The 17,530-nt window shown below is 39.6% G+C and overlaps 1 protein-coding gene across 7 annotated transcripts in view; it reads right to left on the bottom strand.

Annotated features, from left to right (window-relative positions):
• The window catches only part of AUTS2 (activator of transcription and developmental regulator AUTS2), a 1,118,163-nt gene that overhangs the window by 594,645 nt on the left and 505,988 nt on the right, over positions 1 to 17,530 (bottom strand). For all 7 annotated transcript variants that reach the window (XM_086691880.1, XM_086691883.1, XM_086691882.1 and 4 more), the window contains one exon: positions 9,793 to 9,828. In XM_086691880.1, the coding sequence (XP_086548006.1) occupies positions 9,793 to 9,828 (36 nt within the window). The remainder of the gene's footprint in view (positions 1 to 9,792; positions 9,829 to 17,530) is intronic.

Genomic DNA, 17,530 nt, shown 5'->3' with positions numbered 1-17,530 from the left:
GGATCCTCTTGCAAAAGGTAAAATGTGAATGTTCTCTCTAGGGACTGAAATGGAACCAGAATTCTTGGGAGTAAAAAAGAGAATGATGGTACACTGTAGGCTTAGGTGAGTTCTTGGTGGGTCTCTGTAATGCTACCTGCATGACTCAGTCTCTCCTCAATTTGCTTCTGTGGCAGGCTAGCTGTACACATAGTCATTTGTTGGTCTGGGCAAGATTTTATGAGATGTGATGAATGTATGAAATATTAGGAGTATACTAGGAACCACAGCTGTTACGCCTTGCTGCATTTTTAATGGCTCCTTAAAATCAGAGGCCACTACACACAGCAGCACATTTAGACAGGAAACACTGCAATTATCTGGCTTCACCACTCCATTGCAAATCTGCTAGTACATTACAGTTTATAAGCCCTAATAGACAGTCATCACCTTTGGCAATGCTTGTACTTGAGAATAGCCACAATCTGGATTTATTACAAGACAGTTGTCAATGGAGACTGATAGGTTTTTTCTTTTTTCTTTTCTTTTCTTTTCCATTCTGGGTTTTTTTTTTTTTTTTTTCCCCATCCTGCAAACCAGGCATCAAAGATTTCAGAGCAGAAATTAAGTGTAGTATAAGGCAGGCCCCTTTAAACATGACTGTTAGTGAAGCTAATTACTACAGGAAAATTGGAGATCATTCATTAGCCTAGCAAGCAGATTAAGGTTTGTTAACAGTGATTTATAATGCCAAGCCTTGGGTAACTGTGCTGGTCCTTTCACATATATGTGTATAGGACCTGACAGTTTATTAACTGTGCCATATCTAAACAGCTTGTCACCAGGGTGCTTTTGTTAAAATGACATTGTATTTTAAATGGATAAACATTTTTACACGAGCAAAATGCATTTTAAATGTTTGGCTTCTGAAGTCAAGTATCAGGAGATAGGTGAAGTGTCTCAAGCTATCTAAGCTTCCAATAACTCTTGTTTACTGCTGGAGCTGACTATAGGAAAATGTGACACTGGGAGTTAAAATAGCACTTTTCCTCTTTAACAAGCCCCAGTTGTGTTTTTTAACCTCTTTTCAAATGATACTCCTGGTGTTTCACAAAGCTGGAAGTTTCTTACGCAATGGATAGGGAGGCATCTAATTTACAATTTCAGGAAAAATATTTTTTTAAAGGAGTTAAGCAAAGGAATGAGTCCTTTGACCTGAGATTCTGATTGATAGCCCATAAAACTCCAGGGCAGTTAAATCTATCAAAAATAAAGGTTGTGTGGGTAGTCAGAGTAAACCTTGGTATTTCATACTGCCCGTGGCTCATTTTATATATAGCTCATACCAACTAATTCCACATTTCTATAAACTGGAAATCTTCAACAAGAATAGGACAACGTCTTTGAAGCCAGCATTAGAAAAAGGAAAAAAAAAGGGAAGGAGAAGGGGAAGGAGAAGGGGAAGGGGAAGGGGAAGGGGAAGGGGAAGGGGAAGGGGAAGGGGAAGGGGAAGGGGAAGGGGAAGGGGAAGGGGAAGGAGAAGGAGAAGGAGAAGGAGAAGGAGAAGGAGAAGGAGAAGGAGAAGGAGAAGGAGGAGAAGGAGAAGGAGAAGGAAATGGGAAGGGAAGAAAGAGGAAATAAAGTGACTTTCTGAATTCCATGACAGTGGCCTGTCCATTCCCTCTGGGATTGTGGATACACACTGCTAAACAGTCTTTGCTGAATCACCTCTGTGGCTGACAAGATACACTAGCCATGCAAGAGAACGAGAGTAAAGCCTCAATATTTCTATGGGCTACACCCTGAGTAACACAAATATAAAACATTATTCATTATTAATTTCCAAGAAAGGCAGACTTGGCCACTCAATTGCAATGTGGACTTCTTTCACTGCTGACACTGAAAAGCAGTGTTCATTAGGTACTAAGGGGCCCATGGCCTTGCCTTCTATGGTTCAAAGGAGAGCAAAGAGAGGCAGCAAAACCGATCACAAGCACTGGCCCCACATGGCAAACATTTAGGTGTAAGGTAGCCAGAATCATGGATCTTGGCTTATCATAACCAAAGGCCCTTTAATAAGCAATTAACTAGTCCTGTGACTTGTAAAACCTTCTTTTTTTTCCAAAATGATTTATATTTTCCAAATCTGAGGGGTCAGGAGAGGGCTGGAGGGGACAGGAAGACCAGGCCCAGGGCTATTTCCCCACATCCATCAGGAGCACCTGCACTTTGTTCTTATCTCCTCAATCAGAGTTTGCAACAGCCAACAACAAGACTCCTGTGGACAGCAGATGTTTAAAAATACCTGGCCTATCTCCTCATGGAAATGCTCAGAAGACAAGAGTGTGGAGGGATGAGTGGTAACTAGAAATACCATCTGATCGTTTCTCATCCGACTACCCTGTTCACCAAATTTCTCAATTCCTTTGTACTGCATGAAAAAGTTGAAACTAAAACTGTGGAGCGAGAAGACAATTTCCTCAGGGTGAGCTGGAAGAGGCCTCTCACTGTGCAGATCCTGCAAAGGATGAAAGGTCTACAAACCAGAATTGAACCTGTAACGTTCACATCGTTGGGGTATGTTGCTCTTGGCTCACTGATCCTGTTCCCAAAATGAAGAGTAATCATACCCTGTCAAAAACAGAAGGAAAGGAAAGGAAAGGAAAGGAAAGGAAAGGAAAGGAAAGGAAAGGAAAGGAAAGGAAAGGAAAGGAAAGGAAGGAAGGAATGAAGAAAGAAAGAAAGAAAGAAAGAAAGAAAGAAAGAAAGAAAGAAAGAAAGAAAGATGGAAAATACAATGATATTTTTAGTCTAAGGCTCCTGAAATTAGGGTTTACTGGTGACTATGCAGAGGAGCCTGTCCAAACAGAGATACTCAGTCCAGATATAAACCAACCATTCAGGGTAACTAAGATTTATTCTGTGGTTTCTAGTCTTATCAAAACACCTACTTCAGTGTAGATTTGGATTTTGTTACTTTGTAACAGAAAATTATAGTTCAGGATAGTATTTATTTATTTTTAATTTTTTTTAATGTTTTTATTTTTGAGACAGAGACAGACAGATCGCAAGCAGGGGAAGAGCAGAGAGAGAGGGAAACACAGAATTAGAAGCAGGCTCCAGGCTCTGAGCTGTCAGCACAGAGCCCGACGCGGGGCTCGAACTCACAGACTGTGAGATCATGACTTGAGCTGAAGTCGGACACTCCACCAACTGAGCCACTCAGGCGTCCCCAGGATAGTATTTTTTAATGTTTATTTATTTTTGAGAGAGAGTGAGAAAGCGAGAGAGAGAGAGAAAGAACGAATGAACACTATCGGGTGAGGGGCAGAAAGACAAAGAATCCCAAGCAGGCTCCACACTGTAAGCATGGAGCTTGACGTAGGGCTCAAACCCATGAACCATGAGATCATGACCTGAGCCCAAATTGAGTCAGATGCTTAACCAAATGGGCCTCCCAGGTGCTCCTCAGGCTAGTATTTTAAAGGTTATAGTTCAAAATCATGGTAACTTTTTACCACTGGGAAGAGCAATTGATTTCATTTACCCAAATGTTTCTGCATAGTAAATAGATCATTTCAAAATCACCCAACTCCTTCCCTGGCTTTGTTCCATATTCCCTATAATTAGCCTGATGCAGGGCTTGATCTCACAAAGCGTGGGATCATGACCTGAGCCGAAATCAAGAGTCGGATGCTTGACTGATTGAGCCACCCAGGTGCCCCCTAAGATATTTTCTGGTAAGCATAAGGCTGAGTTTTAAGGACATACTGAAATTCTCACATGTTTTAACACAGATTTCAATTTGCATGGCAATGTTTTGTTCTTCCCATTACTTTGGCCACCTCCCTAAGCTACCATTGAAGATATATACACACCAAAACTTCTAACTCCCTACTCTAACTTCCAAACTCACCAGCTTCCTAAAATCCAATTTCTCCTTCTTGGGATTCCTATTCCAAATAAAAGTAGCATCACAGTCATCAATTCTGGGCTTCACATCTTTCTTATTTTTAACAGATCAGTAGCATCAAGTCCATATCTACCTATAAATCATTCCCCATAATTAACCAACCCAAGTCCAGCCTTTTTCCAGAAACATGATACAGTCAAAGCAATTCCACACAATGTGGAATTCCATTCTCTGTGCTCTTACCTTTGTTGCCTCAAACTTTGTTCCACCTTTTTCTTTATCTGTTGAGAATCTCAATATCCATTAAGTTCTGCACAACTTAATCCTCCTATAATTCATAATTGACCCTTATAAATACTTACATCTTATTTACCTTAAGAAGAAAAGATGTTTAATATATGTTTGACAATTAAAATGCACTGTACTCTCCATCTGGTGTGCTGTTTTCTAACTCAATCTTTATCAATGAATCCAAATGACCCAAAACTACTGGAGATCTCTGATGGAACTGAGATTTTTAAGAAATTTCCATTATAATGGAAACCTGTCAGTAAATAAATAATGGCCAAGAATTCATTTACCCAGAGTTAATTATTAATAAATATAAATATTAGAGTCTTATTTGGGAGACATGTTAAAATACTCAGCATCATTTATCTTTAAGCATTTGACAGGTTATGATTAAATACTCGAATATGAAATTCTCTCCCAGCGATACCAGCAAGTACTGGCAGGTGGGGAGGAAGATGACTCTGCATGGGGTTGCAATCAAGACCAGGTGGATATAGGTGCATTTGTAAACTTAAAACCCAGAGAAACATTATAAAGGGGAAGAATGTCAGGTTCTCTGTAGAGCCTAAATGCACTTACTTTAAAAAAATTTTGTATAACTTTATTCATTTTTGAGAGACAAGAGAGACACAGCGTGAGCAGGGGTGGGGCAGAGGGACAGGGAGACACAGAATCGGAAGCAGGCTCCAGGCTCTGAGCTGTCAGCACAGAGCCCGACATGGGCTCAAACCCATGGACTGCGAGATCATGACCTGAGCTGAAGTCAGACACTCAACTGATTGGACCACCCAGGTGCCCCTAAATCCACTTCTTTAAATGCGAAGTATCAAAAATATTAAAAGCATCACAGAGGAAGGAAAGGAACTGGGTGGTTTAGGGAAGACTAAATTCCTTGAGAGGGCCCACTGATTTTTCACATCTGTAACCTATCACCTAGAACAGTGCCTGATGGAGAAGGTGCTTAGTACTTAGTGAAAGACAAAAAGTCAGAAGTGTCTGTTAAAAGAAAAGCCCAGTCTTGAAAAACAAACAAACAAAACAAAAAAACACCCACATTATTCGAAGAAAAACAGGAGATATTTCAGGGTCTGCAGTCAAAAACTTAGAAGATGGCAAAGAATTTAATCCTTTTATGACCTTATAGCTCTGATGGAAAGCCACAGGTGAATATTTTGCACCCATTGCCTGTTACCAACACTACAAACACAATTTCTTAAGTAGTAAGACTGCACAGGAATGCACACATCCCATGTTAAGACATGTACCACCACACAATTCCCCTTTATCACATAAAGTGGTAGTTTTAATCATTAGGTAGTAGTGTTTTGGTTTCCTTGATAATCTTAAAGTATGTATATTGATAGATGTGAGGCAACTGAGGAGAATTAAAGTTACTATTTGGGAACAATTATGAAAATATCTCTGGATGACTGGAGTTTACAAAAGCGGGATCCAAGCTATTTGAGACTATGGGCCTAAGACACTTAGATTCACACCTGGAAGAAGGCTGAAAGTTGTCCAGAGAAGCAGGCAGGACACATGACCAGAACAAAGGAAAGCTTCCTTTACACCAGGGGTCAGGTTCAGCCTGACAAGTCAGTCAACTCCTACACCAACAGTAGCTACCAACTACTGGCAGATGGAGTCCAGGGCTTGTAAAGAACGAGTCCAGAACCTTCCTGTGATGACACATCAGACCACTGGCAACCAGGAGATGTTTTTACTGGTCTTGTCACTCTACTGACTTCGCTTACTTCACTCAGGTACACTAGGGTATCTACTTTCCTTTTTGGTGTCAGACAGCAGCAAATACATGACACAACCTCGTAACACCTGAACGTATTGCACAGATCTTTCCTACCCTCCAGCCCAAATTCAAGAGCTGTTTGCAGTCTTTAAATGACTCAGGTCTGAGGAAGAAAATAAACAAATGGCTTTAAGAGACAAATTAAACAACCATAATACATGGACAGCCTAGAATGGTTCATTCCAACATCATGGTGATCATAGAGGATCATAGACAATGAACTCCATATTTGTTTTTTGTTCACACGTGTAGTAAAGTGGTATACGGCTGACCAAACACACAGTTACAGGCTCCTCAGAAAGGGACAAGAATATAGCAAGAATCAAGTATTCCTGACCTACAGCTACAAATTCCAAAATTTCCTTCTTGCATCACTAATTTCTCGTGGTAATCCTCTACCAACCACAACATCACACAGCCACTTAATGACAGCAAGTTTTGTCCATCACACACTATAATGGGAATAGCTGGCTATTAATGAGAGCTGTTCTGTGTGCATGAAACACCTTGTCTCATTTAGAATTCACAACTCTATTAGGTGGGTGCAGACTCTCAAACATCAAATAACCTGCCCAAGGTCACACAAGTAGTCTTCAGATCATTCTGTCTCTAAGTTCTTAATTATCCACTATGCACAATAACACTTCAAATACAAGTATAAGAAGAGAATATAGCCCAAAACATTTAAATTAAAATGAAAACGTGTTCACTGCATTAAGGTTTAAAAAAAAAAAAAAAGAAAGAAAGAAAAACCCTACACACTCCAACAAGTTTTGGTACTCTTGCCAAAAATAAAAAAAATCAAAAAAAAAAAGCAAATAGATTCCAACCAGTCTATACTTCCATTTATATTTAGAACATGAGCTGGGCTTGAGTATGCAATGAATATATATGCGTGTCTCTCTGTGTGTATAACACCCACATTATTCAAAAGCTCCCAAAAATGTGAAAAGTTTGTTCCAATCCTTCTTTATTTTGTCTACTTTAAGAATCCTTTGCAATATGCTTATGTAAATACTGATTTTAGCTGCTGTTCTCATTTCTCAAATCTTCAGCTTATAAATGAATTGGAAAAGTAACAGACCTAAGCAGACATCTTTGGAACACAAAACCAAAGAGATATAAACAAATATGACTAAAAAGAAAACAAAGGGTTCTTCTTTAAATGTTTTAACTTATCACTACTGATAAATGAAAAGAACTTAAGGAAGGCAGAATATACTGGCTATGGACACGGGGTGTGGGCTGGCACACGCATATGCCTGTGTGTGTGTGTGTGCGTGTACTCCAGTGGGGATTCATTTGATTAGCACACACAATGATCAGCATTTTACCTTAGTTCACTAAAAGCTCTATGAGAGCATAAAATCTAAATGAAAGAAAATCCAGAAGTTAGACTAATGCTGGGGCATGGGAGAGTATTTAAAAAAAGAGTTCCAGGTTGTTAAACCCAATAGGTGAGTGCCTTCAGTTTACTTATACCAGAGTTCACATTATGGTTCAATAGCATTAATAGCTCTGTGACTCTGCAGGTGATTTGCCTCCGTCCACACTTGAAAGAGATGCTGAAAAGAATGAAGGATAGAGTCGACATCTCACTTACCTGATGCTGAGCCTTCATTACAGACATAAGTAAAGGCTAATATGAAATCACAGATCATAAAGCACAGTGCAAAGAACATGTTAACGCAAAACTACTATAAGTTGTGCATATACTATTTCCACCTAGAAGCATAAAACTCACCAATGCTGATGTTGGCACCTGAAATCAAGTATTATATTTGCTATCGTTGGAATGAAAGTTGAAACAGAAGACACTTTTTGATGAGAACTTGGCAGTAGTATCAATGGATTTTGCACTTTGATAACACAATAATCCCATTATTGGAAACACATTCTAAGTAGAGCATTTTTGTCATAGTTGAGAGCTGAACATGCATCTGGGACGTATCTTTTCCATGTAAGCTAATAATACTACAGATTTTTTTATGTAAGCAAAGCAATACTAAGAGCAATTTCACCAAAAGACAAACTTTTATACTCATCCAACAGAGCGTGAATGTAAAAATCATTTTAGATTCATAACTGCAGACTCTGCTCATAAGTGTGTATTATTAAGGAATAAAAAATAAACACTCCTGAAATGAGAAAAATAAGTGACAAAAAGCATAATAAACTTCTTGATGTTTCTAGAGATGACTTTCTTCTTTCAGGGTGATCATAATGACAACAGAAAAAAATACCAGGAACGTTCAGTCTCAAAGTGATCAAGGGCTAAGTTAGTGGTTTTGGCCTTGCTCTACCGAAGAAAGCCAAGAGGGATAATTTAGCTTTTGGACAGAGAAGAGACACTGGCAGTCTCCAGATTTTACTTCCAGCATCTCAACCCACATCCAGCCTGGTGTGAAGGCATGGCAGATGGGCTACTTCTGTTATTTCGACTGCTTCAGCATCCTGCTTGTTTCTGGAAGCATGAATATTCAGTCACAATACGGAGCAAGCAAAAGCGTGCTGACTGTATTAAACAGGTACCAAAAAATCTTTATCCTTCTCCTTTTTCTCATTATCATAGATTAAGATAAAAAAATCAACATTTAGAAAATGCTACTTCTGCCAAGCTTGGAAAAGACTTATCATTCAATGAAATGATGCTGGTTTTCATATATTTAATGTTATCAAGAGAAATGTGTGGGCAGAAGAAAACCAGCATAATTAGCATTTTAGGGGAAAGGAATTTAAAGGCAACTAAACTGAATCAGTAATTATTTTCCACTTTGTTTTATTTTCATTATTTCATTATTTTCTCAGAAAATGCTGAGCAGGCAGAGTAACAATGCTCATCATTCAGAAATGATTCCTTTAAATACCACCAAAAAAAAAAAAAAAAAAAAAGACCCTCCACACTGGCATGTTTTCCTGTTGTGTAAATAATGCCTATTTGTAACTCTTGTTTACTTATATCTTGAAAAAGATTACTGAATCCAAAAAGGGTAATTTTGCTATAAATAAAAGAAATGAAGTGACAATTTCTCTATGAGAGAATTATCTATGAGATAATCCCTGAGGTAGGACACCATCCCACCCCTCCCAAAGGACAAAGAAATGTCTAGAAATAACATAATACACTTATATTTGCTAAAATGAGGAGTTCCATGATTGCTGAAAGGAAATCTAAAGGCCACGTACTCAGACTGTAAGGGAAAACATCCATTAAACCACCACCTCTCACCAAAATAATTTTTTAAAGAAGGCAATTCCCTACATATGTGGGAAAGTTCTTTAAGAGATCTTACAAGTGGGGGCACCTGGCTGGCCGAGTTGGGGGAACATCCAACTCTTGATCTCAGGGTTGTAGACTGGAGCCCCCTGTAGGGTGTGGAGACTACTTAAACATTAAAATCTTTTAAAGAAAAAGAGAGATCTTAAAAGTGAATAAAAACCTCAGTGCATAATCTGAATTCCATCCTCCACATGACATGGCGCTTGTCACTAAAAAAAAAAAAAAACCATTTATGTAGGAAAGGTGGCATGAGCCAATCAGGTCTCCTTTACACTGCCAGGTGAGAAGGAAATGTGCTGGCTACGAGACCCACATCTCAGACTGACTCATGATCTACGAGGCCCGACAGGTTATGTCTTTTAAAAATAAAATAATCCTACTAAAAGGATGGCTATCAGTCTGCTCTTTAGGACTGAGAGGGGACTTCTTAGGTTTTTTTTTTTCACATCCTAATGAGCGAACATTATAGAAGTAAATCAATGCCAACGCAAGGCACACATGTGCAAGTTGAGATAAACTTACGAAGTAGCCTGTTCCCAAGCTGGAAGGAGCTGAACTCTGCAATAAAGCATAAAGACAAAGTGGAAAATCAGCAATGGTTTTTAACACGTTCCAATCCACACAGCTCATTACCAGCCCTTTGCGGGTTTTTCATCGCTACATCACATCACTAGTGTATGCTGCCCCTTGTCATCTGCTAACTGATACAAACACCGTGTTGGCTTAATTTTCCCCTTTACATCTCTCAACAACTCAGAGATGCTAACGTGCTATTTACTGAATTCCAAGCTTCTGCGGTGGACGTAATTGCCAATTTATTTGACAGGCAGCTGGGTAATGAATTAATGATGGCATTTCGCCCTGCACTGAGACTAAACAGACACGCATCAGCCTGCCTCCCTGACTTGCTGACATTCAATGCCCTGGTCTCAAGCTACTCAGTTTTGTGGCCGCAAAGGGGCAGGCAAGAGGAAAAAGCCCAGACTGACTTGAAAATAAAAGCCCAGTGGGTTTGGATGACTTTTCCAGTGTATGACCTACTTGCCAGTTTATTCCCTAAAGGCATCAGTTAGTACACACAGAGCGCTTTTCAAAAATGAGACATTTTGTAAACATAATTAGTAGAATAAAATGCAAAGAATGTGTGGGTAAAGGGAAGCCATGAAAAGCAACATTTTTCTGAAGGTTTTAGTCACAAGAATTATCAATTTAGGCTTCCATAGTTCTGACAGAAGACTAAAACAAATAATATTAATTCTGAAAGGCTTGCAGGGCACCATTTCTTTGGGCAAAGAGGCCAAAAAGAGAACTTGGGTTTTGTTTTAGACTTGTCTGTGATTCATGCTTGTTTGTACTTCTGTTTTTTTTTTTTTTGCTTAAAACCTCCCATTACAAATTCTTTAATTTTTAGTATCCTTTTTGTGAACAAGAAAGGCCCTAAGTATAAATAAGCTTGAGACAAAAGGAATGCAATGCTAAGACAGTCTCCTGGTCTTGGCTAAGTGTCCTTGCGCTGGCAGGGCCTTCTCCCTGACTAGCTTGGATCAGGGGCTACCCCCTTCCTGGGGCAGGCTGACTTCCACCTACAAGCAGTACTCACTCAGTTCATCCCTAGCTATTATTCCACCTACATGTTCTGTCCCTGCTCTGCAAACTACAGGTAGCAGGGACCATCTGGTTAACTCATCACTGCTTCCCCAGTGCTTAGCACACAGGATGCACTTAGTATTCGTTGAATTAATGTATAAATAAATAAGTGGATTGTATGGGGGGGAAAGAAGGCTTAGGTGAATTTAACACCTCTGAAAATACAGTAGATGGGAATCTTCCTGATTTTAAACTGTTTCTGAGAAGGAAATACAGTGCTGGTAAATATCAACAGCATCCACAACAAAAAAGAACAGTACGCTCCAGGGCATTCCTAAATGCACTTCCCAAAGCAAAACTTTCTTCACCTTGATGTTTCAGACAGACTCAGGGGGAATAAAGGACAATAGATGTGTGATCTTGCACACCAGACTTGGTTTAAAAAAATCTTGCTGCATTCCTGATCCCATAAATGGTACATAGGGAGATCCACTGTAGCCATGGAGACAGCTTCTCCTAGCAGTGATTAGCCATGTGACCGCATCACCTGTGTACAGCACCCACAGCCTTCCATGGAGCAGAGGAAGGCAAAAGCCAACTTAGGTCTCCACCACCCTGGAGTCATGCCCCTGGGAAGTAAACTCATTTTAGGATGAATTACTCAGAAAGAGCATGGGATTTGTTTATTTCAGGTTTTTTCCCCTTCCTGCAAATGCATTTTATCCCAGAAGCAGAAGTACCCCTCCAAACCCACCTCCCACCCCCACATACATATCATCTTATTGTATACCAAAGAAAATTACATCCTTCAGGTCTCGGAAAGCTCTGTTATACTCATTTTGCATATATATTGTACATTACTCAGGGAGCTGGGTGGAGAAGAGGGCTTTGTTGTGCATATTTGTTCTGGCTATTGTTTATGCAGGTCTGACTGAATGAGGGAACAGTGGGTATCATTTCAATTTCTGATGTCAACATCAAATTACTTATTTAATTTCATGCCTGGCGAAGCATTGTATAGCTACACGCAGAATCATTTCACTTCATTTGTTATGCTGTGTTTTCGTGGCGATTGGCTTGCCTTCCAACTGACAGCTTTAATTACGACATGAATTTGATTGCACTGCCGAGGAATTAACATAATGCAACAAAGCATTTAAGCACCCTGCCTTATACCACCCCCCCACACACACACAAATACAGACAGACATATGAAAGAACATAGACACTGTATCCTCCCGTGCATTAAAAGCCCATTAGAGTTTCAGTATTTGCTAGAAAGCATACAGAACCTTATGGTCAGAAGATACTCACATTTGTCAACCCACTGTACTCACCTCTTTTTCTATACAGAAAAAAGTTGGGGGCATTAAGCTGTGTTTTTGGGACCTGGCAAAAAATTCTGTAAAAAAATCCTTCTAATCTTTACCTTTGCCAAACACCCATAGCATTGACATTTCTTCCCTGCCTACTCCCTTCTCCACCACATTTTTCTCGGCCAATTGCCAGCCCCCTTCAATCACTGGAGATTTTGAAAGAAATAACATCTCTGAAAGAGGTATCTTCTTGTCCATTACTACAACTTCAAGAATCTTGCTATGGCCTTGTATTCAATGGGACACTATTCCTGGTCAACAATAAGACCTTCAGCGTCAGATAAAGATAACAGAAGTTCTGAGACCAGCCACAGGCAGGAGTCAGGGTTTCACTGCCAGCTCATGACACACATCACATCCCTTAGGCCTTGCTATCCAGAAGGTCCACAAGAGTCTCGATCATATGCCTAATCCAAGTTTGTATCTCAATACAGATGCAAGTATTTGAGAGCATTAACCTTTTTCCCAAGTCAGAAATTCCATGAACACCTGGAACCATGGGCAAAAACAGACTATGCTACAAAAATGAAATAGATGTCTAGAAACAGCCTTCCTATGATTGAAATGCATTATGTTGGCTATTAATTTACAGATGTGCATTTAGGGATTGGCACTGATTTCTCATATAGGAAAGAGACAGACACCAAGGTAAAAGGCCTAGGAAAGCAAAGAGGTTGTGATGCCCTGACCACTGAACACTTGATAGAATCAAGCTGATTTCAACTTTCTGTGTTGCCCCAATCCATATCTAATGAGAAGGGGTCTTTCTTTTTTGTTTTGTTGGAGGGGGAAGGCAAACTCTCTCCAAACTATATAGCAAAAATTGTCATAGAAGCTAGAAAAGGCAAGGAGTGAAAATGAGGCTTGAAAAACTAATGAGATGTTTTAAAAAAGAATGCAACAAAACAAAACGTCCTTGGATTCAAAAGCATTCGAAATAATACCATACACCCATGTTTAGGCAAATACATCTGTTGAATAATGAAAAAGCCTTCATTCTTACTTGTTTCAAATGGCAGAGATGCCAATTCATTCATATTTTCAAGACACAAGGCAGAAATGTTAGGTGTAGAGAGACTGAGCAAACAGAGTAAGAGAAAGTGTTTAGCAATGAGAGGACAAGGATGTGAGGAAATGCCAGCCCACTGGCTATCTGATATGTGATTTCCGGGCTCATTATCAGCCATCTCCTATTTCACATGGTCTTTTCATTTGGCTGTTTTTTTTTTTTTTTTTTCCAGGTTTGACCACACTGCTCCCGCAATCTGCAAATTACCCGCCTCGATCTCATTATGTTGCAAAGGAGAGCTTTCTTACAAACACACTCTGCCTCCATCTCCAAGCTACATGGGCTGCAGGAATAGTAATGGGATGCACAGTTGAAAGACATTTTCCAGGAGGTAGAACATTGCTGCTGACATTCAAGTGTGCAAGTGGATATTCATTAAACTCTCATTCTACTCTTCCTCACTGCTCCCCACCTGACTTTCTTTCCATCTCTGTCACTAAGCTATCATGGAAGGTACTCATTAAACTCATGAAGTTAACATTTCTGTTTTAACGGCTTACCTACAACAAGGGATTTCAAAATTGATTATCCATCCAAAAAAGATGTGCTCCATTTATTAGACATCTACACAGAAAGGCCATGGCTACTATTACAGCTCTCTGAGTATGGGATGGATGTGTACTCCACCTCTCAATGAGGATGTGTGCTCTGACCCTAGGGCTAATTTAAATAGAATATTTTAAAATTCTTCCACATCACCAATTGTGTCTGACATCCTTGCCTACCCACCTCCCTGTTATGCTTTTCTCTCTTGGGAGTAAAACACGGAGGATCATGGCTAAGTACATTTCTTGTGAAGGCCACAAAACAAGCTCATTCATGGATTTTCTGTAGCATTTTAAAAAACAATGACAATTATAAAAACTTGAAATCTTAATCCTAGGAAATGTGTCTCGGGGATAAGATTACTAATAGATGATGAAGACACAATATAAATTTGAATGGGAAATTACTACTAGGGGAATTCAAGGAAAAACAGGCCAAAAATTAAAATGAGAAATACTACATGATCCCAGAATTCCATCACCGTATTTACCCAAAGAAAATGAAAACACTAATTTGAAAAGAGATATATATAGATCCCTGTGTTTACTGCAGCATTATTCACAAAAGCCAAGATACAGAAGCACCCCAAGGCCATCCACAGATGAATAAAGAAGTGGTCTGTCTGTTGATCTATATATCTATCTATAAAAGGAGTATTCTATCTATATAAAAGGAGTATTATTCAGCCATAAAAAAGAATGAGATCTTGCCATTTGGGACAACATGAATACACCTAAAAATATTATGCTAAGTGAAATAAGTCAGACAGGGAAAGACAAATACCATTATTATTTCACTGATGTGGAATCTAAAAAAAACAAAGCAAGTGAATAAACAAACAAGAAAACAGACTCTTAAATACAGAGAACTGGTGGTTGTCAGAGGAAAGGTGGATGGGGGTAAAATAAATAAAGGGGATCATGAGGTACAAACTTCCAGTTACAAAAAAACTAAGTCATGGAGGTGAAAATCACAGCACAGGGAACACAGTCGATAAGACTGTAATGATGCACTATTGTAGTGCACTATTGTAGGAATGCATGATGCACAGAATCATCATATCAACCAGAAACTAACATAACAAACACTACACTAATTACATGTCAAAAAAATTCTACAGATAACAAAATAAATAAACAAAAATAATAAAACTAGCTTTTCAACTAAGAAATTTTGTAATTTCATACCACAAAAGTTAAAAAAAACTAGTGTAAATTTCAGGGAACATGTGATATTTAGGGAAAGCATTTGTTTTTGGTTTCTGTTTTTGTTTGTCATCATTATTGTTATTGATTGCTTTTGGTTTTTTTTTTTTTTTTAATTTTTTTTTTTTTTTAACGTTTATTTATTTTTTTGGGACAGAGAGAGACAGAGCATAAACGGGGGAGGGGCAGAGAGAGAGGGAGACACAGAATCAGAAACAGGCTCCAGGCTCTGAGCCATCAGCCCAGAGCCCGACGCGGGGCTCGAACTCACGGACTGCGAGATCATGACCTGGCTGAAGTCGGACGCTTAACCCACTGCGCCACCCAGGCGCCCCAGATTGCTTTTGGTTTTTAATAAATAATAGATGTGATTTTAAAAAAATAGGGGGCAACAACTTGAAAAAAGCATTAGTTATGGAAATGGACCCTTCTAACTTCAATTTTCAACCCTCTGTTCCAACCCCCTTCACGTAGTCACTGGCTCTCATCTATACTCCTTGTCTTCTGGCTTCTTTACCTCTCTGCATTCTTGGTCTTATCTTTATCTGTTGTTTCATGTAAAGGGCAAATAAATATTTTAAGGTAAAAATTAGAAAAACATACCTTTTAACATCTTCCAGTGCAAAAAAAAATGACTATCCTCAAAGTCACAGAGACTTTTTCTGACTGCACCCCAGCTGGGATAATGGTTTTTCCCCTGCTTTCAGACTTCAACTGAAACATGGACTCTTCCTAGGTCTCAAGCCTTCCAGCCTTTGGACTAGAATTACACCATCAGTTCTCCTGGTGATTAGGCCTTGGACTCTGACTGGAACTAACCAGTGACTCTTCTGGGTTTCCAGCCCGCTGACTACAGACCTTCAGACTTATCAGCCTCCGTAGTTGTATATGATTATACACACTATTGGTTCTATTCCTCTTGAGAACCTTGACAGTAAAACAACCTTACGTGGTACAGGTGCTGCCAAAGTTTGCACTAGAATGGCCTTATTTGGACGATGGGTCTTTGTAGACGTAATTAAGTTGGGGTCATACTAGATTAAGGTGGTCCTAAATCCAGTAACTGCTGTATTAACAAAGAGAAGAAAGGACACACAAAGCTACAAATTGAGCAGACGGCTGTGTGACGACAGAGGCAGGTACTATACTGATACAATTATAAGTCAAGGAATGCCAGAGGCCACCAGAAGCTAGACGAGGAATGGAAGTGTCCTTCCTAGAGCTTTCAGAGGGATCATGGCCCTGCTGACACCCTTAATGTTGGAATTTTAGTCTCAAAAACTATGAGATAATAAATCTCCATTATTTTAAGCTACCAGCTTGTGGTCTTCAATTACAGTAGCCCAGGAGACTCATGCCATGCCTAGCCTCCTTACCATACACTAGAAGAGATCATGTGATCAACCCCTGCGTTCAGTCACTATATTCCAGCCACACTGGCCTTATTTCTTCCCCTGAAACACGTCATGCTTGCTCCTGACTCAGGTCCTTGAGCCTGTGGTTCCTGATGCCCAGGATGCTCTTCCCACAGATCTTCACAGGGCTACCTCTTTCAGGCTCTGGTTTAAACATCGTTTACAGAAAGGCCTCATCTGATCACCTGGTTAAAACAGCAACACATGCCCTTCAGCCCCTCATCACTGTCTTGTTTACCTGGTAAAACATATTCTGTCAGAAACAGTTATGCTCACAGCTCACATGTCTGTTGTGTGCCTCCCCAACAGAATGCAAGGCTCATGAGGACAGAGACTTCATCCTGTCCACTAGTCAACCTCAAGTGCACAGAACTATACGCAACCCAGTTAAAGTACCGGATGAAAATTTCTGGGCAGTCAAAATGCTGACACATCCAGGCAAATGCATGAATATGTGGCTCTGGAATAAAAAAGGGCAGAAACAAACTGTCAGGGAAAAGGAAAATCTAACACAGATCTTAAAAAGAGAGAGAAGAGAAGAAACAGAACATCAAGAACACTTTACAGGCCTGGATTAGATCAGATTTTCTTCTTAACTAAGGGAAACTCATGGATGGTGTGGCCCCTGTCTGTTTCTTCCTTAATAAGAGTGAGCCAACCTAGGACAGAGTAAAACCTCAGTAAAAGTTTGGGGGGAAGGGGGAAGAAAGGAGGCTGGGACACACGCTTGCTCAAGTGAATGAATGACTGCGTGGTGGGACCCACAAACATGGGGAGTTTTTGGGTATCTCAAAAAGATGTAGAAAAAAGTGCCCCAATTATGATGTTAAATGGACTAAATGGCCTCAGAACAATCAGATTAGACAACTGTTTAGCACAGTACTTACTACAATTCAATCTCTTTTCATGATTTTCTGAAACGTTTCAATTCCTTCAAGTATTGAGCCCTTCAAAAGTACTAAATATTGTTTTCCCTTCTCATAACTAAAAACCTGACCCAAAAAACATTCACAGAGAAATGAGCCATATCCACATACTCATTTCAATAAAGCATTAAAGAAG

Source organism: Puma concolor, chromosome E3 (assembly GCF_028749965.1).
Source record: "Puma concolor isolate L17-30 chromosome E3, mPumCon1.1.hap2, whole genome shotgun sequence".
NCBI classification, from domain to species: domain Eukaryota; kingdom Metazoa; phylum Chordata; class Mammalia; order Carnivora; family Felidae; genus Puma; species Puma concolor.
Note: the sequence above shows the minus strand (reverse complement) of the source record. Positions and strands in the feature narration are given on the sequence as shown.